This window comes from Anolis carolinensis, chromosome 1 (assembly GCF_035594765.1).
Source record: "Anolis carolinensis isolate JA03-04 chromosome 1, rAnoCar3.1.pri, whole genome shotgun sequence".
NCBI lineage: Eukaryota > Metazoa > Chordata > Lepidosauria > Squamata > Dactyloidae > Anolis > Anolis carolinensis.
Window position 1 is genome coordinate 45,527,793 of NC_085841.1, and position 23,837 is coordinate 45,551,629.

Below are 23,837 nucleotides of genomic sequence, written 5' to 3' on the forward strand. Positions count from 1 at the left end.
ATGTCAAAAACAGTTATGTTGCAGAAGAAATGCAAGACTGTGTCACGACCCAGGCTGCAGAGCACCAATAACCATACACAGAGGCCAGAATCTATCTAATATCTTTATTAAGGAAATAAGTAAAGGCAATAAAAATAAGTGTAGAATATAGTTCAGAAGATGACCTTTCAGGAAAGGTCAAATATAGTCCAGGAAAACAATGTCCAATATGAAATAGTAAGGTCCAAAGTTGTAATCCAGTAACCGAAACACTCACTTGCCAAGCAAGGTGAGGGGAGATGACAAGGTCCTTTAGTCCATGAAACTTAGGCAAGGCAAGGAAATAGCTTGATTCTTGGTACACAAAGCTTGATTCAAGGCAACGAGGAACGAGGAACAGGGACAAGATCCGTGGTAAACACTTGGCAAGGTCCGGGAAGCAAGGCAAGGTCCTGGAAAGCAAGGCTGAGTCCTAGGTAGCAAGGCAAGGTCCGCGAAGCAAAACAAGGCTGGAAACAGGAACGAAGGCTTGGAAACGGGAGTAGCGCTGTCCACACACAACCTACTCCGGTAGCTGACGAATTGACTCCGCAAGATTCCTACGGGGCAAGGAACCTAAATAGGGTCTCGTTTTCCCACCAAAGAACACTTCTCTGGGGAACCAGAACCGAAAGTCAATCTCTGTGTCCAGATGCATGACTCCCTAAAGGTTCTCATGAAAGCAGTCTTAATCAGCTGAATGCCTGGCTGCGATTCTCAGGCTTCTGCGATTAGCCTGTTGAACTCCTTTTTGTTGTTGATAATAACTACGGCGAGAAAATGGGGGAGATTCTGACTCAGGGCTTGTTTGGCAGATTTCTGGAAGGCAAACCTCCTGCAGGTGCAAGGGCTCCAATTCTGGCTGGGAAAATTCCAATTCTGGCTGAAACGGTGGAAAAACCAAGTTTTCCTCTTCATCTGTCTCAACAGCGCTAGGAACGGGACTACATGGCCCATGAGTCATCACACTATCCCCCTCCTCAAGCCCCCTCTCAAATTGGGACTCTCTCCCCGAGGCGCGAGGCCGCGGCTTGGCGGGATAGGTCTGATGGAAGCGGCGGGTTAAATCGGGGGCATGGACAGTGGAAGCGTCTTCCCAAGAGCGTTCCTCGGGACCAAAACCCACCCAGTCAATGAGATATTGCAGGCGGCAGCGGTGAAAGCGAGAGTCCAAAATGTCCTGAACCTCGAACTCCTCCTCTCCGTCCACCAAAACAGGGGCGGGGGCCGGCCGGTCTACATCAGGGCGCACACCATCCGCCGGAAGGAGCAGAGAGCGATGAAACACTGGATGAATGCGCATAGAGCGCGGGAGTTGAAGTTTGAAAGTCACGGGGTTAAGTTGCGCCACCACTGGATAAGGGCCAATGAAACGGGCATCTAGCTTCCGGCAAGGGCGATGGGAGGGCAAGAAACGAGTGGACAGAAGAACCCGGTCTCCTACCTTGATTTCGGGGCCCGGCTGGCGATGATTGTCAGCGTGGCGTTTATAGTCCTCCTTGGCTTGGTCTAGTTGCTGGAGTAAAAGTTGTTGCACCGCTGTGAGTTCCTGCAGCCAGTCCTCTGCTGCAGGAACTTCTGAGGTTTCAATGACAGAAGGAAAGAATTGTGGATGGAAGCCGTAGTTTGCAAAGAACGGGGTTTCTTTAGTTGAAGCCTGGACACCATTGTTATAGGCGAACTCCGACAGCGGTAACAGGGAAGCCCAATTGTCCTGCTGGTAGTTCACATAACAGCGAAGGTATTGTTCCAAAGTGGCATTGGTGCGCTCAGTTTGCCCATCCGTTTGGGGATGGTGCGCCGAAGATAGACGAGAGTCTATGCCCAATAGTTTTTGTAGTGCTTTCCAGAAACGAGAGGTGAATTGGGACCCACGATCTGTGACCAAACTCTTGGGTAACCCATGCAATCTGAAAATATGTTGAAGGAATAAATCTGCAGTCTCTTTGGCCGTGGGGAGGCCATCGCAGGGAATGAAATGGGCTAACTTGGTAAAAAGGTCCACCACCACTAGGATTGTGGTGAATCCACAGGAAGGTGGTAGATCAGTGATAAAATCTGCAGAGATTATTTCCCACGGGCGAGATGGGGTAGGAAGGGGATGCAGAAGCCCTGAGGGCTTTTCCCTTCTTGTCTTGGAGCGCTGGCATGCTGGGCAGGTATTGACATATTTTTCCACATCCTTGCGGATCTTGGGCCACCAGAAATCTCTTAGGATCAAATGCATGGTTTTAAATAGTCCGAAATGCCCCGCTGGCTTGCAGTCATGACACAGACGAAGTGCTTTTTCCCTGCCCGGTCCTGGAGGGATGTAGACATGATTTCTATAGCAAAGTAACCCATCCTTAAGCGAAAAGGGGAAATGTAGTCCTTGGCGAAGTTGGTCCTGAGCCCAGGCATCTGCTTGCTGACTAGCCCTGATTTCCTGAGCAGAAAGGGGTCCTGGAGTAGAGGGAGTTGATTCAATTGGAGTGGATTTGGTGTTTCCCACTGTGAGCGTGGCAAAGTTCTTGGGCTGCAGCAGTTGGGACTCAAAGGTCTCTTTGCGCCCTGCAGCATATTCCGGTTTCCGTGACAGAGCATCTGCTTGCTTGGTCTGGGCTGGGGTTACATAATGGATTTGGAAGTTAAAACGTTCAAAGAATAAAGCCCAGCGTTGTTGCCTCTGATTTAGCTTGCGGGCAGTTCTTAGATGCTCTAGATTCCGATGATCAGTATGGACCTCAATGGGAAATTTGGCCCCTTCTAACCAATGTCTCCAAGTTTCAAAGGCTGCCTTTATGGCCAAAAGTTCCTTTTCCCAAATAGTGTAATTTCTCTCTGGTGCGGTCAGTTGACAGGAGTAGAAGGCACAAGGGTGAAGGTGATCTCCCACTGGTTGTAGGAGTACAGCCCCAATCGCCACATCTGAGGCGTCCGCCTGCACGACAAAAGGGGTTTCAGGATCTGGGTGCTGAAGGATTGGCTGGGATGTGAATAATTTCTTTAGTTGCTGGAATCCTTTCTCTGCTTGTTCTGTCCAGCGGAAAGGCTGTTTCCCACGGATGCAGCTGGTGATTGGATCAGACCAGCGGGCAAAGTCTGGAATGAACTTGCGGTAGTAGTTCGCGAACCCCAAGAAACGTTGCACCTCTTTCTTGTTGGTTGGCGCCCGCCATTCCAATACTGCTGAAACCTTCTCCGGGTCCATGGTGAGCCCTAGTGGCGAGACACGGTATCCCAGGAAGTCTACCTCTTGTAGATCAAAAGCGCATTTTTCCAGCTTGGCATAAAGTCCGTGATCCCGCAATCGTTGTAACACCATTCTGACGTGGTTCTCATGTTCTGATTGTGATCTAGAAAACACCAAAAAATCGTCCAAGTAGATAATCAAGAACCGGTCTAGATAATCCTGAAAGATGTCATTGACAAAATGCTGGAACGTTGCGGGAGCTCCACATAAACCGTAATTCATGACCCGGGACTCGAATAAACCGAATTTAGTCTGGAAGGCGGTCTTCCACTCGTCCCCTTCCCTGATGCGAACTAGATTGTAAGCTCCTCGAAGATCCAGTTTGGTATAAACCTTGGCCCCTCGAAGCCGGTCTAAGAGATCCGAGATCAAAGGCAGGGGATATCGATTTCGCTTAGTGATATTGTTCAATGCCCTATAGTCCACCACCAAGCGTAGGTCCCCTGACTTCTTTTTCACAAACATCACTGGGGAAGCGGCTGGGGATTGAGAGGGTCTGATGAACCCCTTGCGGAGGTTTGTCTCTAAGAACTCCCTGAGAGCTTCTTGCTCTGGTTCAGTCAGGGAGTAGAGGTGTCCTCGCGGGATCGGGGCCCCCTCCACCAAGTCAATGGCACAGTCATAAGGTCTATGCGGGGGTAGTCTCTCGGCTTCTTTTTCACTGAATACATCCCAAAAGTCTGAGTATTTCTTGGGCAAAGTGATGATGGATTCAGCGTCTGTGGTATGGCAGACCTTGGCTACCAGACAATGGTTTTGGCAATATTTTGAAGCAAACTGCAGTTCTCTGTTGGACCAGGAGATGTTTGGGTCGTGAAGGGTCAGCCATGGAATTCCCAAAATCACTGGGAAATGGGGAACCTCGGTAACAAAGAAGGAAATCTCTTCCATGTGTTCCCTTATCCACATTCTGGTGGGTTCTGACCATTGGCTTACTGGACCTGTCTTGAGGGGGCGGCCATCTATGGCCTGCACCACACGGGCGTTCTTGAAGTCGTGATATTGTAATCCCAGAGAGTCGGCATACTCTCTATCAATGAAATTGTTTGTGGCTCCTGAGTCTATCATGGCATGAATCATGACGGGTCCTTTTTTCGCTGACCACAAGGTGACCACTAGGAGAAATAGGACCCCGGTTGGCGGCTCTTGAGTGGGGTTTTTGACCGGGTTGGCGAGCCTCTCTACGCCCGGTCGCTGGCTTCCCCCACCGGCTTCGCGCCAGCCGCCTCAGACGTCTTCGCCTCCGTGGAGGACGCTGCCGCCAGACGGGCGGCGGGCTTCCCTTTGGCTGGGCACTCTCTGGCAAAGTGGCCCCCGTTTCCGCAGTACCAACAGAGATTCAGGCGTTGGCGGCGGGCCTTCTCGGCAGTATCCAACCTGGGACGCACATTGCCCAGCTGCATCGGCACCTCCTCGCTTCCTCTGGGGTATGGGGCTGGTGGCGGGGGTCTCCACACTGGACGCGGCTGGATGCCGGTGGGAGCGGGAGGTTTCACTCCAGCCCTACCGCTCTGGCCTCGGATCCATTGCTTTCTGTTGGCCAGCATGACTTCAGCTCGTAAACATTGATCAATGAGTCCTTCAAGAGAGTGTGGAGGATCCACCTTGGAGATTTCCTCCAGCATCTCGATGTTGAGACCCTCCCGAAATTGTCCTCTGAGGGCTATGTCGTTCCAGCCGGTGTTATGGGCCAGCACTCAGAACTCGGCTATGTACTGGGATAAAGGTCTATCCCCTTGGGAGAGGCGCCGGAGTTTGTGGCCGGCCGCCTCCAAATTGTCCTCGATTCCCCAAGTCGCCTTAAGGTGATCCAGGAAGTGTTGCGCTGACCTCAGATGTGGGGAGACTTGGTCGAACAGTGCCGTCGCCCAGTTGGCCGCTGGCCCGTCTAGGAGACTGTAAATCCACGCCACCTTGATGTCTTCTTGGGGAAACTCGGCATTACGGGCCTCTAGATAAGCCTGGCATTGGCGACGGAAAACATGAACCTTAGAAGCTTCTCCAGAAAACTTGGTTGGCAACGCCATGGCCGGGAGACGGATTCCACGCTCCTTCAAACCCCTTATTTCCCCATCCTGCGCATTGAGCTTATCTCGGATGCGGTCCACTTCATCCTTGTCGATGGTGTAACTGAGTGGCTGGTCACCCGGTCCGGCTCCGGTAGACATTCTGGCCTAGGTTAATTGGTGCTTAGGGTGGCGTAGTCAAACTGTCACGACCCAGGCTGCAGAGCACCAATAACCATACACAGAGGCCAGAATCTATCTAATATCTTTATTAAGGAAATAAGTAAAGGCAATAAAAATAAGTGTAGAATATAGTTCAGAAGATGACCTTTCAGGAAAGGTCAAATATAGTCCAGGAAAACAATGTCCAATATGAAATAGTAAGGTCCAAAGTTGTAATCCAGTAACCGAAACACTCACTTGCCAAGCAAGGTGAGGGGAGATGACAAGGTCCTTTAGTCCATGAAACTTAGGCAAGGCAAGGAAATAGCTTGATTCTTGGTACACAAAGCTTGATTCAAGGCAACGAGGAACGAGGAACAGGGACAAGATCCGTGGTAAACACTTGGCAAGGTCCGGGAAGCAAGGCAAGGTCCTGGAAAGCAAGGCTGAGTCCTAGGTAGCAAGGCAAGGTCCGCGAAGCAAAACAAGGCTGGAAACAGGAACGAAGGCTTGGAAACGGGAGTAGCGCTGTCCACACACAACCTACTCCGGTAGCTGACGAATTGACTCCGCAAGATTCCTACGGGGCAAGGAACCTAAATAGGGTCTCGTTTTCCCACCAAAGAACACTTCTCTGGGGAACCAGAACCGAAAGTCAATCTCTGTGTCCAGATGCATGACTCCCTAAAGGTTCTCATGAAAGCAGTCTTAATCAGCTGAATGCCTGGCTGCGATTCTCAGGCTTCTGCGATTAGCCTGTTGAACTCCTTTTTGTTGTTGATAATAACTACGGCGAGAAAATGGGGGAGATTCTGACTCAGGGCTTGTTTGGCAGATTTCTGGAAGGCAAACCTCCTGCAGGTGCAAGGGCTCCAATTCTGGCTGGGAAAATTCCAATTCTGGCTGAAACGGTGGAAAAACCAAGTTTTCCTCTTCATCTGTCTCAACAGCGCTAGGAACGGGACTACATGGCCCATGAGTCATCACAGACTGTAATCCGGGAAACCAGCTTGAAAGCATCTGGATAAGAATCAAGGGATCCGGGACTCAAAAAGATCTTGTAGTGGGTGTCTACTACAGACCTCCGAGTCAGGATGAAGGACTTCTGTCAATAGCTGACCAAACAGGCACAAAGAAGAGATATAGTAGTCATGGGCGATTTCAATTATTCCGATATCTGCTGGAAAACAAACTCAGCCAAGAGTACAAAGTCCAACAAATTCCTCACTTGCCTTGCAGACAATTTTATGGTCCAGAAGGTAGAAGAGGCAACAAGAGGATCAGCAACTCTTGATCTAATCTTAACAAATGTGGAAGACCTGATCAATACAGTTGAAGTGGAATGCTGAAACTAAGACAAGTCAAACACGCATTCTCGACTTTAAGAGAGCTGACTTCCAAAAAATGAAGGAATTACTGAGCGGCATTCCATGGACGCCAATATTAAAAAACAAGGGAGTTAAGGATGGATGGGAGTTTTTCAAAAGTGAAATATTCAAGGCGCAAATGCGAACAGTGCCAACAAAAAAGAAAAATAAGACAAGTGCAAAGAAGCCAGAATGGATGTCCAAAGAACTTCTAACTGAGCTAAAGCTCAAAAGTGACATGCACAAGAAGTGGAAAAGGGGAGAAATCACCAAAGAAGAATTCAAACGTATAGCCAACACCTGTAGGGAAAAGGTTCGCAAGGCTAAAGCACAATATGAGCTCAGGCTTGCCAGGGACATAAAAAACAACAAAAAAGGCTTTTTTTGCTTACGTTGGTAGAAAAAGGAAGAAAAAGGAGGCGATAGGGCCTCTGCAAGGAGAAGATGGGGTGATGGCGACAGGGGACAGGGAAAAGGCAGAACTGCTCAATGCCTTCTTTGCCTCGGTCTTCTCACAAAAAGAAAGCCATCTTCAACCTCAGCAACATGGAATGGACGAAGGATTGGGGAAAATCCAACCCCAAATAGGGAAACAAGCTGTCCAGGAACACCTGGCCTCTCTAAATGAATTCAAGTCCCCAGGGCCAGATCAGCTACATCCAAGAGTATTGAAGGAACTAGCGGAAGTTATTTCAGAACCACTAGCAATTATCTTCGAGAGTTCTTGGAGAACGGGAGAAGTCCCAGCAAATTGGAGGAGGGCGAATGTGGTCCCTATCTTCAAGAAGGGAAAAAAGAACGACCCAAACAATTACCGTCCGGTCAGCCTCACATCGATACCAGGCAAGATTCTGGAAAAGATCATCAAGGAAGTGGTCTGCGAACACTTAGAAACAAATGCGGTCATTGCTAATAGTCAACACGGATTTACCAAAAACAAGTCATGCCAGACTAATCTGATCTCTTTTTTCGATAGAGTTACGAGTTGGGTCGATACAGGGAATGCTGTGGATGTAGCCTACCTGGATTTTAGTAAGGCCTTTGACAAAATCCCCCACGACCTTCTGGCAAATAAACTAGTAAAATGTGGGCTAGACAAAACTACGGTTAGGTGGATCTGCAATTGGCTAAGCGAACGAACCCAAAGGGTGCTCACCAATGCGTCATCTTCATCATGGAAAGAAGTGACAAGTGGAGTGCCACAGGGCTCCGTCCTGGGCCCGGTTCTGTTCAACATCTTTATTAACGACTTAGACGAAGGGTTAGAAGGCACGATCATCAAGTTTGCAGCCGACACAAAACTGGGAGGGATAGCCAACACTCCAGAAGACAGGAGCAGAATTCAAAACGATCTTGACAGACTAGAGAGATGGGCCAAAACTAACAAAATGAAGTTCAACAGGGACAAATGCAAGATACTTCATTTCGGCAGAAAAAATGGAAATCAAAGATACAGAATGGGGGACGCCTGGCTTGACAGCAGTGTGTGCGAAAAAGACCTTGGAGTCCTCGTGGACAACAAGTTAAACATGAGCCAACAATGTGATGCAGCAGCTAAAAAAGCCAATGGGATTCTGGCCTGCATCAATAGGGGAATAGCGTCTAGATCCAGGGAAGTCATGCTCCCCCTCTATTCTGCCTTGGTCAGACCACACCTGGAATACTGCGTCCAATTCTGGGCACCACAGTTGAAGGGAGATGTTGACAAGCTGGAAAGCGTCCAGAGGAGGGCGACTAAAATGATTAAGGGTCTGGAGAACAAGCCCTATGAGGAGCGGCTTAAAGAGCTGGGCATGTTTAGCCTACAGAAGAGAAGGCTGAGAGGAGACATGGTAGCCATGTACAAATACGTGAAGGGAAGTCATAGGGAGGAGGGAGGGAGCTTGTTTTCTGCTGCCCTGCAGACTAGGACACGGAACAATGGCTTCAAACTACAGGAAAGGAGATTCCACCTGAACATCAGGAAGAACTTCCTCACTGTGAGGGCTGTTCGACAGTGGAACTCTCTCCCCCGGGCTGTGGTGGAGGCTCCTTCCTTGGAGGCTTTTAAGCAGAGGCTGGATGGCCATCTGTCGGGGGTGCTTTGAATGCGATTTCCTGCTTCTTGGCAGGGGGTTGGACTGGATGGCCCATGAGGTCTCTTCCAACTCTACTATTCTATGATTCTATGAAGATAACGATCCTTTGCATGGGCATAACTCTTATAGTAGGAGCAAATTGCTATATTATTACTACAGTGTTCCCTCCCTACTTTGCACTTCGCTTTTTGATCCTTCACTGCTTCGCGGGTTTTTTTCAGCGCAAAGGGGAAACTGGCAGGCCCCGGAGAGGAGGCAGCCAAGAAGAAGCGCAGGAAGAACGCTTGCAAAGGGGAGAAAGGCCACCTAACTACAGTACTAATATAATGTGTAAATATTAAAATAAATATAGCGCCCCTACTTTGCGGATTTTCACGTATTGCAGGTGGTCCTGGAACGTAACCCCCGCAATAGATGAGGGAACACTGTACCCTACATTTCTCCCAAAGTGGCTATAGCTCTTTACACTGTGGATCAGCAAAGTGCATTTATGCAGATGTTTTCACTACTACTGTTTTAGTGTTCCTCGTTATTGATGATATTGACTAGATATGATGGGGAATTTCAGTTTAGCATCATCTGGAGGGCTTCCCCCACCAAACACACACACACCATATTTTGGGAGCAGGATATGTACATAACTGGCTCCTTTCAATACATTTGTTTGTACACACGAATCTTCAACAAAGCAACTGTTTATTTACTGTTTATCACTAACAAGACAGCAAACAACCTTCTTAGTGGTGGCCCACAAGCTTTGAAATTATTTGTATTAGGAGACCTTTCTGCTGTTAGACAACAGCTAAAATTAAAAGGAATGTTATGTAGCAATATTCTGTTTGCCTCCTCCAAAATTGCAATCCTATAGAGTTTTATAGCTCCAGTTGTATACGTCTTTGTTGTTTATACTGGCTTATTGGTACTATATCTGAAATTGTTAGTCTTTCTGAAGGTTCCATCATGGATGAAAAAAGTGGAACACAAACATTTTAACATAATACAGATAAATGCCTCTTCAAATAGCAAGCAGCTATCGTTCTGATTCATTCAGGACTGTTCCAACACAGGCACAGCTTTTGTATCATTCCAACCCACACATGGTCTAGGCAAATTACATGGTTCTTCTTGCAGGCCATTCTGTATCTAGCAACACTGATGGGGAAGAAACCACATAATTTTCCCTCTTTGCCTGGATACCGTCAATGCAGGGTTGGCTGTGGCGAAGAACCTCCCATATGTATTAATATATGAGCCAGCCCTCAACCAAATCGATGAAAGATGGCACAACATGTGGCCCAACATACACCCCCATGTTAAGCCTTAATGTTCTTAGGCAGCTATTGTTAAGATGGCATAATCAGAGGGCAGCAGCACAGATGCAGAGTCTGACAACTACGGTGAAACTAAGCAAATCTAGTTCTGATTTGTGCTGCTTGAAGATTATCTGGTGATAAAGGCAGGATACAAATATAGACCAAGATCCAACCCAAAGGCTATGATACATAACATTACAGTGATTGGCTTGTGTCATTGACCATGCTGGTGAAGGCAGCTTGCACAATGTCCTACTATAAGGGTTATGATTTCAGTCTGATGATACACTGTTGGTACAAGGGTCCCAATGGTGTAGCTCCATCTCTGCTTCCCTCCTGGGAATGCTAGCATTATACCATGATGCAGTTCAACTTTGCATGATCCCAAGATGGGTTACTGCGTTAAATTCCCGACAGGTGCAAGGTATTGGTTTTAAAGTGCAGTGGCACCTACGTGTCTCATGTCCAGAAAGGTGTGTCTGGACAGCGGATCTGAATGGAAACATTCTCAACAGTTGATAAGCCAGACAGGCCCAACTCCAAACTGGTTCTACAACAAGAAACCTTCACCAAAACCATTCCCTTTAGGGATCTTCAAGAAAACAAGTTCATGTTATCTTATCAATTCTTGCTCATGACCCACACTAAATTGTTGTCCTATAACGGGAGCAAATTCTTTGAACTGGTTTCCCAGATTGTCATTTGCAAAATTTGATACCACTAACTGCTATGACTCAATGCTATAGAATTCTGGGATTTGTAGTTTGGTGAAACACCAGCACTTTTTGGTAGAGACTAAATAATGCTGGTGCTTTATCAAACTACAAATTACAGGATTCTAAAGAACTCGTAAAACACCAATTCCCATAGTTCCACATAATTGAACAAGGGCAGTTATAGTGGTGTCAAATTGTATTAATTTCCCTGTGGAGGTGCAGCTTTGGTATGGATACTTGTTCCAAAACACATGCTGCTTGATGATAAACTGACAAGATATGCACAAAGTATTTATAGAATATGATGGAGCTGATAGCATATTTCACTAGATATCTTCAGCATAATGTATATTTCCCCATAACAATTGTTTGCAATGTTCATATGTAGCCAATGTAAATATAGAACAATATGTAGTAGTGTTTAATGATGGAAATGAGAATAATGTCTGCAATAATTCAGGCAAAATTCACTTTGATGAATGGGTAAGGAAACATACTGTACCCAGATTCTGAGAATGGGAGAGTAGAGTGGGAAAGAATGAAATATTGTTAAACCACAAGGAATCACAAGGAATCAATATACTAAACCTTGTTTCCAAGTTTTGCACTTTTTTTTTCGTGTCAGGAACAACCGGAGTTGCTTCTGGAGTGAGAGAATTGGCCATCTGCAAGGACGTTGCCCAGGGGACGCCCAGATGTTTTTGATGTTTTACCATCCTTGTGGGAGGCTTCTCTCATGTCCCCGCATGGAGCTGGAGCTGATAGAGGGAGCTCATCCACACTCTCCCCGGGTAGGATTCGAACCTGGCAGCTTTCAGGTCAGCAACCCAACCTTTAAGTCACGAAGTTTTTATCCCCTTGGCCACTGGAGGCTCCTTCTGTTTTGCACATGGTTTGCTAATAAACACAATTTGCATGGCTGACTGGAGGCATGAATTATTTGTTGACTCTTATTCATTCTTTACTTCTCTTTTATAAGAACCCATGCATCTGAAAAGTTGAGTGCATTTACACTGTAAAATTTGTGCAGTTTGACAGCATTTAAACTGTCATAGCTCAGTGTTAGAAAATCATGAGATCTGTAGTTTCACAGGGCCTTTATTTAGCCTTCTCTGCCAAAGAGTGCTTGTGCTTCACCAAACTACAAGTTCTATAATTCCATAGCATCAATCCAGGACAATCACATATCTATCAAACTGCATTGATTTTACAGTTTAGTTGATCCTTTTATATAGTTTGTGCTTCTTTTGTCACTGTAATCAGCTTATTATTTTAATTAAAACTAGATGCTACATAGACTATTTTTTTCACGGTATCAACACAAGTCCATCAGATTTTCTCCAGCTATTGACTCTTTCTTTGTTATTATGCATTTTCACGTTGACACCGATGTATGGTCACTCTGGCATTAAGTTTTCATGAAAAGATTTATTCAGAGAAAGTGTGCCATACACTTCCTATAAAGCTGAGAGTACAACTTTTCTAAGGTCACCCCAATAGGTTTCCACAGTTGAGCAGAGATTCAAACCATGCTTCCCCATACTCCTAGTTCAACATTCATATCTCTAAACTATTCCAGCTGTCCCTAACTTTTAGGGAAAACTCAAAACTATGAACGGTAACTTATGTGAGAACCATTACCTTCCTGTGAAACAATAACAATAAGCCCAGTTCTGGAGAGAAGAAAAAGATTTCTTGAGCAGTGCTTTGACTTATTTTGATATAAGCTGCGTTCCAGCATTGTTGTAATACAAAGCTTCCTTTAAAATTTTACCCAAAGAACAAAAAAAATCCAGGCAGTTTGACTACATTTTCTCTCTCTGAAGTAAACAAAAAGTTCACACTCATAATGTTTAAGATTTTATGTGTGCTAAAAAGAAATTAATTAGAAAAACTTCACTCTATATCTTTGCACTAAGAATATTAAAAAAATACACTAAAACTGACAGGAATCTGAGTGAACTATGAGTCTTTTTAATTCTGTCCAGGCTGAGTTGTACTGTTTGGAAGTACATCTTAATGAGGCTACACTTGACTAGCAATAAGAGGCTATTGTCTTACCTTAGTTTTCTAAAAAGGAAATGAAACCACAAAATGTACAGTCAAACATGACTGTCATACCACTGAAGATATCCCTTGTCTGGTATGCTGCCTCCAGCAGTGCATAAATACCAGAGCAAATAGAATAAAAAGCATGAAATACTTAGGCCAGTTCTGAATGGAAATTTCACAAATGAGTTGTGTTGAGGGAATGTCCTCTTAGTCTCATTGACTAGTGCATTTACACCCTAAAGCATAAAATCCCAATACTGAATATTTCAGGCATAGCTACATAACTTGCAGTTAGCATAGACCAATTTGGAAATTTACTACAGTTGACTAAAAGCCTAAATATTTAAAGAATCAAACTAAAGATAGAATGGCAATATACAAATATTTCACTTTTCAGTCAGGTGTTAAGAATGCTACTACATCTTACATTAATTAGCATTCTATGCTAAGCCATTCTCAGACACACAAAGTGTTGGGATGCATGCAGTCAGAATCATGAAGTAAGTTGGGTAAATGACTGAGAAATTAGTTCTGGATGTTAAATTGTGAAAATGCTGCCAGACTGAAACTTGGAGATACTTTCTGTACTTGTTATGGTTCTGTAGAAGAGGGTATTTCAGCAGGTATTGCTTGACACACAATCAGATCAGTGGTAACATTTATTGATTTTCTCTTTTCTACACAACCTCTGAAAGTACTGGAGTCACTTCCAGTTTTCATTGTGGCAACCCTAAATGGAGATTAATTGGATGGTTGTTGAAGAGGCAACAGCATGATTAGGAGAGTATTGACCAAAATGCTAGGTTTTGGAGAGGAATTGATAACAATTTAAGGGATGGAGAAAGCCAGCCCATCCAAAGTATGAGGACACAGAGGAATGAAACTAGAGATGGTAGAAAGCTCAAGGACAGTTGGGGTTTTGCAGGACAGTGGGAAGGATAAAAGTCAAAAAGAAAGAGCCACATGGGTTACTGAATCCAGCTCCCCGTACAATTCAAGGTCTCCAGCTAAAACTTCTCCAATGGATAACTGTACAGCCTTTTTGAAAAATAGGGAAGAAGATCACCATCATGTCTCTGGGCAGTTGGTTCTCCTGATAAACCACTCTTGCTGCCAAGAAGTTCCTTCTAACATTCAGCTGAAATCTACTCTCCTGTAACTTCAAACCATTAGACCTGGTCCTATCCTTTGGGAAGCAGGGAACAAGTTTTCCCCTTCCTCTCTGTGACTGCCCTTGAGGTATTTAAAGAGTGCAGTCTTTTATGAACAATCCATCACATTTCAAAGATAGTTGAAAAAGTTTATACTATTCAAAACTACTTGCCAGTGTTGTTTAGTGGATATCTTCAGCTGTAAATGGTCACAAATGAAGCCTCTGATTTGTAACATATATTAAGTGATGTACCTAGATGTGTCAATCAGCTCTATGTCCAACACAGTAATTTTACCAAGGCATGGTGACATCATACTATTAGGATGAGATAACAAGGTGATAGATAAGACACCTTAATCTTCACGTCTACAGTCAACTATAAATAACAGCTTGTGAACAAGATATTTTTTTTACAGAAATGATTTTAAAAACTGTAAAATCTGTGTTCTATAATAATAATAATAATAATAATAATAATAATAACAACAACAACTTTATTTTTATACCCCGCCCCATCTCCCCGAAGGGACTCGGGGCGGCTTACATGGGGCCAGGCCCGACAAAACAAACAAAACAGTAACAAAGCAATAAAAGAATTATCCCAGTAAAAAACATCAACATCAATAAAAACAATCATTAAAATCAACAAGCAGGATACAGTGTTATAATCTTATTAATGATTAGCTGTTAATCAAAACAAAAGCAAAACCAAAATTAAGTAATGAAATAATTTAATATACAACCTTGTGTGACAGCCCATTCACAATTACTTTTATAAACTAAACCACTGTTATACCCTACCTTTAGCAATAATACCCCCTGTGAATTACACTGATAGGGAATTTTGATGATCAAATAATTGACTGGCTACTTGTTGCTAATTGTGTCTTATCCAACATAAACGGGCCGGCAGAACGTTGGATAAGCGAATATGTTGGATAATAAGGAGAGATAAAGGAAAAGCCTATTAAACATCAAATTAGGTTATGATTTTACAAATTAAGCACCAAAACATCATGTTATACAACAAATTTGACAGAAAAAGTAGTTCAATACGCAGTAATGCTACGTAGTAATTACTGTATTTACAAATTTAGCACCAAAATATCACAATGTATTGAAAACATTGACTACAAAAACATTGACTACTAAAAGGCAGACTGCGTTGGATAATCCAGAACGTTGGATAAGCAAATGTTGGATAAGTGAGACTCTACTGTATGTGTGTGTGTGTGTGTGTGTGTGTATATATATATATATACATACACACACACACATCGCAATTGGAGGCTAAATGTTTTTCCAGAACAGATTCAAGGGTCTTTCTATTACACACAAGCAGTTTATGGATTCTGAATACATAATAAAATCTGTCTCAGGAGTTTATAGCACAAACCTATCATTTCAATATCATTGATAAGGGGAGACATACCAAGTTGAACTTTCGATATTGTACTTTTCTCCACTTGCACTGGTTTGATTTGTAGTCCTACAACTGTACTTCCACAAACCCTTGTAATCTCTCCTTTCTGCATTTCTGCTGTTCCGTATTTATTTTTAATTTTTATTTTGGCACAATTCTGCTCTTTCAGCTATGAATAAAAGGCAAATATAACAATAAAAATGAAATAAATTGAAATTAACAGCTCAGGAATAGTGATGGGGAGTGGGGAGATGAGGTGAATACATTCCCTAGTGTACTAGTGGCATGCTGGCACAGAAGTGACATGGACCCTCGCACCAAGGTAAATGATAGGAGCATTGTGGGACGGTGAGTTATAGTGATGGATGGTTTAATCAAGAGGAGGCAGACTGGAAGAAGGATATGAACAGTGTCATGCAACAGTGCCTGTTGTCTACCGTGTTTCCCTGAAAGTAAGACAGTGTCTTATATTAATTTTTGCTCCCAAAGATACACTAGGTCTTATTTTCAGGGGATGTCTTATTTTTTCATAAAGAAGAATTCACATTTATTGTTGAACAAAAAAAATGAACATTTATTATATACTGTACAGTAGTTGTCATCACAAACCAGCATCACCAGACAAACTGTGAATCCTATCAACAATTTCTTGCTACTATCAATATTTCCATGTACAACACTCTATGGTACGTACATTTACCAATCCTACATGCTCTGGTGTTCTGTTTGGCAGGCATGCTTCCAAACAAAACTTTTGCTAGGTCTTACTTTCGGGGGAGGCCTTATATTTAGCAATTCAGCAAAACCTCTACTAGGTCTTATTTTAGGGGAAACAGGGTAGCTGCAATGCCAGTTTACTTGCCATTTGAAATAAAGTTCTTAGTCTCATTCACAGCGTTCTCATGTTTTGCTGTTGAGGAAAGAAAGAAAACAATAGTATCAGGAACAATAGGAGAAGAGAGAAACAGAAATGCTATCCATGTTTCATACGCTCCTGAGAACAATTGTATTCTAAGGGTAGTAGAGAACTTTTAGTCTACCAGTTGCAAGACACTGAACATTCATTCCATTTTCTCCTTTCTCTGTAAATATTTCTGGTAATATGGAAGTGGCAGGAAAATGAGGATAAGGGCTGCAAATGAAAGATGGTTACAAAGATCTGTGAAATACTGTGTTTCCAGCAGCACAATAAAATCCTCATCTAGAAGTACCATAAGCTTGATTTTACTATTATCTCCATAGATCCTTCAGATCACTTGATGTAAGTCCCCAAATTTAAAAACTGTTATATAAAAAGTTGGCATGCCAGACATATACAATGCATCTCTGGGAAATCATCACTCTTTAATGTAAGAAGAACTGTTTGACAAAGCTCTAAATTATTTCCCTGGGAATTTCCCCCCTCTTGGCTTAAATGTGTTTATTCATTTGCTTCTTCCTAGCTCATGCTTGCATTTATTGACCATTAATAATAAGTGAACACAACAGTTTATCTGATTCCTTTATGAACTGTAGATGTTTTAAAATTTTGACTCCATATAATATCAACAGAACAGGGAAAGGGGAAAATGGCAAGAAGCCCAGGAAAAGGCAAATGGAGTAGGACTGGGAATTGGATGCAAAGACAATAAGTCTTCAAGCCAGTCTTCATTAAGTAGTTTTATATCCGTTGGAGAAAGAATTACAACATAATATATGCCACATGGAGACTTATGGATGTTAGCAAGAATATTATATAAAGTTTCATAAATCTATGGCGTGACCACATTCAGATTACCGCATACAGTTCTGGTCCTCTATCTAAATATGGATATTGAAGAATTAGAGAAAGTAAAGGACAACTCATTTTTTGAGGTTGTAGTATTTCGTTATGATTAAATGCATTTCTAATGAATTAAAAAGTGCTGTCAATGCTAGAAGTTGAGGATCATCCATGAAACTTATTAGTAGCAAATAAATGAATAATTTCTTCAGGCAATGGAAAAATTATGGAATTTATTGTGAAAAGGTATCACAATAACAACTAGCATTACAGATAGCTTTCTGAAAATTCATATAGAGTCCTCCTTTTGTGGCTGTTGAGGTTTCCATATAGTTGTATTAGCCACCCAAGATTTAATATTCTCTTGCAGGAGAATGTTCCATATCTCTTGATGAACACAAATAAGTTTGGAATAGCAAAGAACCAATTAAATACACCCTACTTGGAAAATGGAGCCTCCGGTGGCTCAGTGTGTTAAAGCGCTGAGCTGTTGAACTTGCAGACCGAAAGGTCCCAGGTTCAAATCCAGGAAGCAGAGTGAGCGCCCGCTGTTAGCTCCAGCCAGCCTAGGAGTTCGAAAACATGCAAATGTGAGTAGATCAATAGGTACCACTCCGGCAGGAAGGTAACGGCATTCTATGCAGTCATGCCAGCTACATGACTTTGGAGGTGTCTATGGACAACGCCGGCTTTTCAGCTTAGAAATGGAGATGAGCACCAACCCCCAGAGTTGGACACGACTGGACTTAACGTCAGGGGAAACCTTTACCTTTACCTACTTAGAAAATGTCCCAATTTATCAGAATAAAAGTATGTTTGTCTATAGAATGTGCACATTAGTTATAATATTGAGTTTCTTTGGGTTAAAAAGTTTTAACTCCCAACCTAAGTCAAAAGTTTTAACTCCCAACCTAAGTTCCAACCTAAGAACATGCTGAGCTTAATGTTCTTTCTCTCCCCTCTTCCCCTAGCTTCTATTCACTGTCCCAATGCATTTTCCTCCTCTTCACCTTGGTACCCTTTGATATGTGTCTTTGGCCTCAGGTATTCACCCAGTTCCTGTTCCTTTTCTTTTCCCTTCTGCCCCAGTCTTTTCTTTTTTCTGATCTTTCTCTGGTGTTGTTCAGCCTTTCTGCCATTTATTTCTTTGTGTTGTCCTGATCAAATATCTGCTGTCAAGAACTGCCATGGTCTAGAGACCTACATACAGCCAGCCAGATCTGTATGTTGAGCAAAAAGTCATTCATTGTGCAAATCATGGTTGGTCATGGCGAAAGCAAATACATATATTCTGCTCAGTATAGTCTAGATTGAGAGAAGTCCAAGCCTCACTCTATCCTGCTTTGGTCAGACCTCACCTGGAATAACATTGCATTCAGTTCTAGGTACCACTATTCATGAAGGATATTGACAAGCTAGAATGTGTCCAGAAAAGAGTTACCAAAATTATCAAAGGTTTGGAAGCCAAGTCCTATGAGAAGCTTAGCTCATCATTTGGGGGGATCAGGTGGCTCCTGTAGCTTCTTCCAACTCTATGGCCATAGGGCAATCACTGTGTAATCACTGTTTTCAAACTTGCTTTATAAAGTTGGAATGTCTGAGATTATTTTCATGTATTGCCAGGACACCCAACTACTTCCACTTTACCACCTTTTCCTTTCCTTTTCTTAAAGGTGCGTAAATTTACAGCCGTGGATGCAAATATTTCATACTTAGTTTCCTAGGGGTGAGGACTCCACAACATCTTGTCTGATGTGACTAAAGGTGCATAATTGTGCCTATGGTCACAGTTTCATTCATGCATGCGTTCATTTTATTTTCATCCTGCCTTTCTCCCGATATGGAGACTCACAATCAACATCATGTTTATTTGTATGTTGTGTTCCATGGTAAAATTTGCTATTTGTGCAGGTGTGTATGTGCACATGTATGTGCGTTTGTGTGTACTTGTATATGTATACGCACAGGCAAAAGTAGTCTGTGGGCCTTTCTATGCAGCCATATAACCCAGAATATCAAGGCAGAATAACCCACAATAACTGGAATATCAGAGTCCACACTGCCATATATCCCAGTTCAAAGCAGATCATGTGGGATTTTATTCAGTCGTGTGGAAGGGGCCTGTGTTGGGTAATTTCAAAAAGGAAAGGAATACTGAAGGAAAATATTTAGCAAGTCTGGCAAATGCTGATTTATTATCAGTAAATGTTTGATCTTTTTATGCCTGTTTTATATACTTATTTATATACTGGAGTCACGTAAAACTTTCTTTAGTCAAAAGGGTTTATGAGTGGAAAAAATTTAAGAAGCCAAATACTAGACAATTGGAATCAGTGGGAAGGACAAATAAACACTGTATCACAAGTGCATTATTTTAAAACCAACTTTCCCAACTATGATGTGCTTTCTTTATTAAGGATGCATCTACACCAGGCATAGGCAAACTTGGGCCCTCCGGGTGTTTTGGATTTCAACTCACCTGGAGGGCCCAAGTTTGCTCATGCCTGATCTACACTGTAGGATGAATGAAGTTTGACACCACTTAAACTGCATTGGCTCCATGCTGTGGCCTCATGGGATTTGTAGTTCGGCGAGGTGGCAGCTCTCTTTGAAGACCTTGTAAAATGACAACGAAGATTCCATGGCAGTTAAAGTGGTGTCAAACTGCAGTCGTCTTGCAGTGTAGTCGTACCCTTCCAAGGTTGGAAAATGTTAAGTCAGGTTTATTTAAGGCCCCTTCCACACAGCTGAATAAAATCCCACATTATCTGCTTTGAACTGGAACATATTTATTTATTTATTATTCAAACGTATATGCCACCACTCCCCTAGGGCTCGGGGCGGTTTACAAGAACAGGCTAAAATCTAACAATTTAAAAACATCTTAAAAACATCTTAATAGAATCTTTAAAACATCTTTTTAAAACGCCAATAACAGAAATCAAAAGCCTGTGTCTTACATGCCCTGTGAAAGGCTGATAAGTCCCATAAGGCATGAACTTCAGGTGGCAGAGTGTTCCAGAGAGATGGCGCCACTGCTGAAAAGGCTCTGCGCCTAGTTGTTGTTAGACGCAAGGTCTTAAAACTGAGGACTTCCAATAAGTCTTGGTCCTCAGAACAGAGGGATCTCTGGGGTTTGTAGGGGAGTGTGGACTCAGATAACCCAGTTCAAAGCAGATATTGTGGGTTATTCTGCCTCGATATTCTGGATTATATGACTGTGAGGTGCCTTCTAGATTTTCTGGACCACAGGGCCTAGCAGTAGTTGGATGGGATTGAAGGGTATTGTAATCCAAACTGTCTGAAGGACATTACCTTTCTGCTGATCCCTACTAGAATTGTGAATCATAGAATCATAGAGTTGGAAGAGACCTCATGGGCCATCCAGTCCAACCCCCTGCCAAGAAGCAGGAAAATTGCATTCAAAGCACCCCCAACAGATGACCATCCAGCCTCTGTTTAAAAGCCTCCAAAGAAGGAGCCTCCACCACACTCTGGGGCTGAGAGTTCCACTGCCGAACAGTTCTCACAGTGAGGAAGTTCTTCCTAATGTTCAGGTGGAATCTCCTCTCCTGTAGTTTGAAGCCATTGTTCCACGTCCTAGTCTCCAGGGCAGCAAAAAACAAGCTTGCTCCCTCCTCCCTATGACTTTCCTTCACATATTTGTACATGGCTATCATGTCTCATCTCCACCTTCTCTTCTGCAGGCTAAACATGCCCAGCTCTTTAAGCCACTCTTCATAGCGCTTGTTCTCCAGACCCTTGATCATTTTAGTCGCTCTCCTCTGGACACCTTCCAGCTTGTCAATGTCTACCTTCAATTGTGGTGCCCAGAATTGGACACAGTGTGATTCCGGGTGTGGTCTAACCAAGGCAGAATAGAGGGGTAGCATGAAGTCCCTGAATCTAGACACTAGACTTTGGCTTTTTTTTTTTTTTTTGCCTTCGCATCAAATTGTTGGCTCACGTTTAACTTGTCCACGAGGAAGATTGAAGGCTGGCTTGAACCAGTGTAATACATCTCCAGGGGATGAAAAGATTTGTACAGACACTGCAGACCTGTGTTTGCCAAGGCTTTGGGACTTCAGCTCCCAGAAGCCCCAGCCAGCTATACCAACTACCAGGAATTCTGGGAGTTGGAGTCTAAAACACCTGCCGGAGCAGAGGTTAGGATGAAATTCTGTAACAAGCACTCTATGTTATAGTTTCTGCTCAGAGTCACCTTGCATATAAAAGTGAATATTAAAGGCGTGCAAAATTCAAGCGGAAGAAACCCTGCAGACTGAATGAGGAACTTGGGATACATGAAAGAAACTCCATAATTAAAACAAAGGGGGCGGGAGGTGGCTTCGATACGCATGCGCAATACTTTACACGCTTCCCCAAAGTCGGTCTCTATGGCGCAAGGCACGCCGGGTAGCGTCCCTTGGTTACTGTTGCTAGAAGGGGCCTCGCGCCCCCTCGCCGGTCTCCTCCGCCCAGAAGAAAGTTTCCTTGAGAGAAATGGTGAAGCAAACGATCCAGATCTTTGCGCGGGTCAAGCCGCTGGGCAGGAGGCAGCCGCCTGGGGTAGGTGCGCCAAAGAGCTAGCCAAGGCAGAGCAGCAAAGTGAAGTTAGTCGGGGTGCAGAGGGGCGGAGGTATTGTGTTATGTTTGGCGAGGGGAAGGAAATTCCAGGCCAAAGGGCGAGCTTGTGTCGGGAGGGAGCTGGAAGGAGGTCAGCCCAGTTGAGGCAACAGGTGTCGACTGCAGCCCTTCAAGTGGGAAACGGACATGATGGGACATTCAGCCCTGTTCTTCTTAGGGCCCTTCCACACAGCCATATACTGTCTGTAACCCTGAATATCAAGGCAGAAAATCCCACAAGATCTGCTTTGAACTGGGCTATCTGAGTCCACACTGCCATATACAGTAGAGTCTCACTTATCCAACATAAACAGGCCGACAGAATGTTGGATAAGCGAATATGTTGGATAATAAGGAAGGATTAAGGAAAAGCCTATTACACATCAAATTAGGTTATGATTTTACAAATTAAGCACCAAAACATCATGTTTAACAACAAATTTGACAAAAAAAGGAGTTCAATACGCAGTAATGCTATGTAGTAATTACTGTATTTACGAATTTAGCACCAAAATATCACGATGTATTGAAAACATTGACTACAAAAATGTGTTGGATAATCCAGAACGTTGGATAAGCGAGTGTTGGATAAGTGAGACTCTACTGTATTTCAGTTCAAAGCAAATAATGTGGGAGCTTATGCAGCTGTGTGGAAAGGGCCTTAGAAAACAACTCGCAGGGCCCTTCCATACAGTCCGAAATCCCAGAATATCATGGCAGAAAATCCCACATTATCTGAGTGTGGACTCAAATAAACCAGTTCAAAGCAGATGTAGGATTTTCTGCCTTGATATTCTGGGATATAGGACTGTGTGGAAGGGCCATTAGATACTGGGTTGCTGTGAGTTTTCCGGGCTGTATGGCCATATTCCAGAAGCATTATCTCCTGACGTTTTGCACGTATGGCAGGCAACCTCAGAGGTTGTGAGGTCTGTTGGTAAACTAGTCCAGTGGGGTTTATATATCTGTGGAATGTCCAGGGTGAGAGAAAGAACTCTTGTCTGTTGGAGGCAAGTGTGAATGGTGCAATTGACCACCTTGATTAGCATTTAATAGCCTTGCAGCTTCAAAGCCTGCCTGTTTCCTGCCTGAGGGGATCCTTTGTTGGGAGGTGTTAGCTGGCTCTGATTGTTTACTGTCTGGAATTTCTCTGTTTTCTGAATGGTTTTTATGTACTGTCCTGATTTTAGAGTTTTTTAATACTGGTAGCCAGATTTTGATTATTTTCATGGTTTCCTCCTTTCTGTTGAAATGATTTTCCCAAGCAGGAAGCAGCCAGGCTTTGAAGCTGCAAGGCTTTTCAATACAAATCAAAGTGCTTAATTGCAACATTCACACCTGCCTCAAGCAGACAAGAGTTCTTTCTCCCACCCTGGACATTCCACAGATATATAAACCCCACTTGCCTAGTTTTCAACAGACCTCACAACTTCTTATGACAGCGGTTCTCAACCTGGGGTCCCCAGATGTTTTTGGCCTACAACTCCCAGAAATCCCAGCCAGTTTGCCAGCTATTAGGATTTCTGGGAGTTGAAGGCCAAAAACATTTGGTGACCCCCAGGTTGAGAACCACTGTCTTAGGATGACTACTATAGATGTGGGCGAAACATGGCCATACAGCCCAGAAAACTCACATCAGCCCAGCTATTCCGGCCATGAATGCCTTTGACAATAACTCGTAGATAAACTTTTTCTAGTGGGAAGAGGACTGCAACTCCCAGCATCCCTCAACAGCAGCCACTGGTCCTGGTGGCTGGGGATTCTGGGAGCTGCAGTCCAAGAAAATAACATTGTTACCATTCTTTATTATAATAATCACTTTGGTAGCTGACGATGCCCGGGTTAAGGAGTCTTTATTTCCTTTGTTTTATATCCCGCCCTCTCTCCCTCGCAGAGGGACTCAGAAAGACTAACACTGAGTAAGTAAAT

The 23,837-nt window shown here is 43.6% G+C and overlaps 1 protein-coding gene across 4 annotated transcripts in view; it reads left to right on the forward strand.

The window, feature by feature from the left end:
- Window positions 1-21,671: 21,671 nt before the first annotated feature.
- Window positions 21,672-23,837, forward strand: part of kif6 (kinesin family member 6) — a 210,390-nt gene continuing 208,224 nt past the window's right edge. For 2 of the 4 annotated variants that reach the window (XM_008125901.3, XM_062973564.1), the window contains exon 1: window positions 21,672-21,851. In XM_008125901.3, coding sequence (XP_008124108.2) covers window positions 21,786-21,851 — 66 coding nt within the window. In that variant the 5' untranslated portion in view covers window positions 21,672-21,785. The remainder of the gene's footprint in view (window positions 21,852-23,837) is intronic. The other 2 variants (XM_062973572.1, XM_062973579.1) reach the window with 1 other exon arrangement.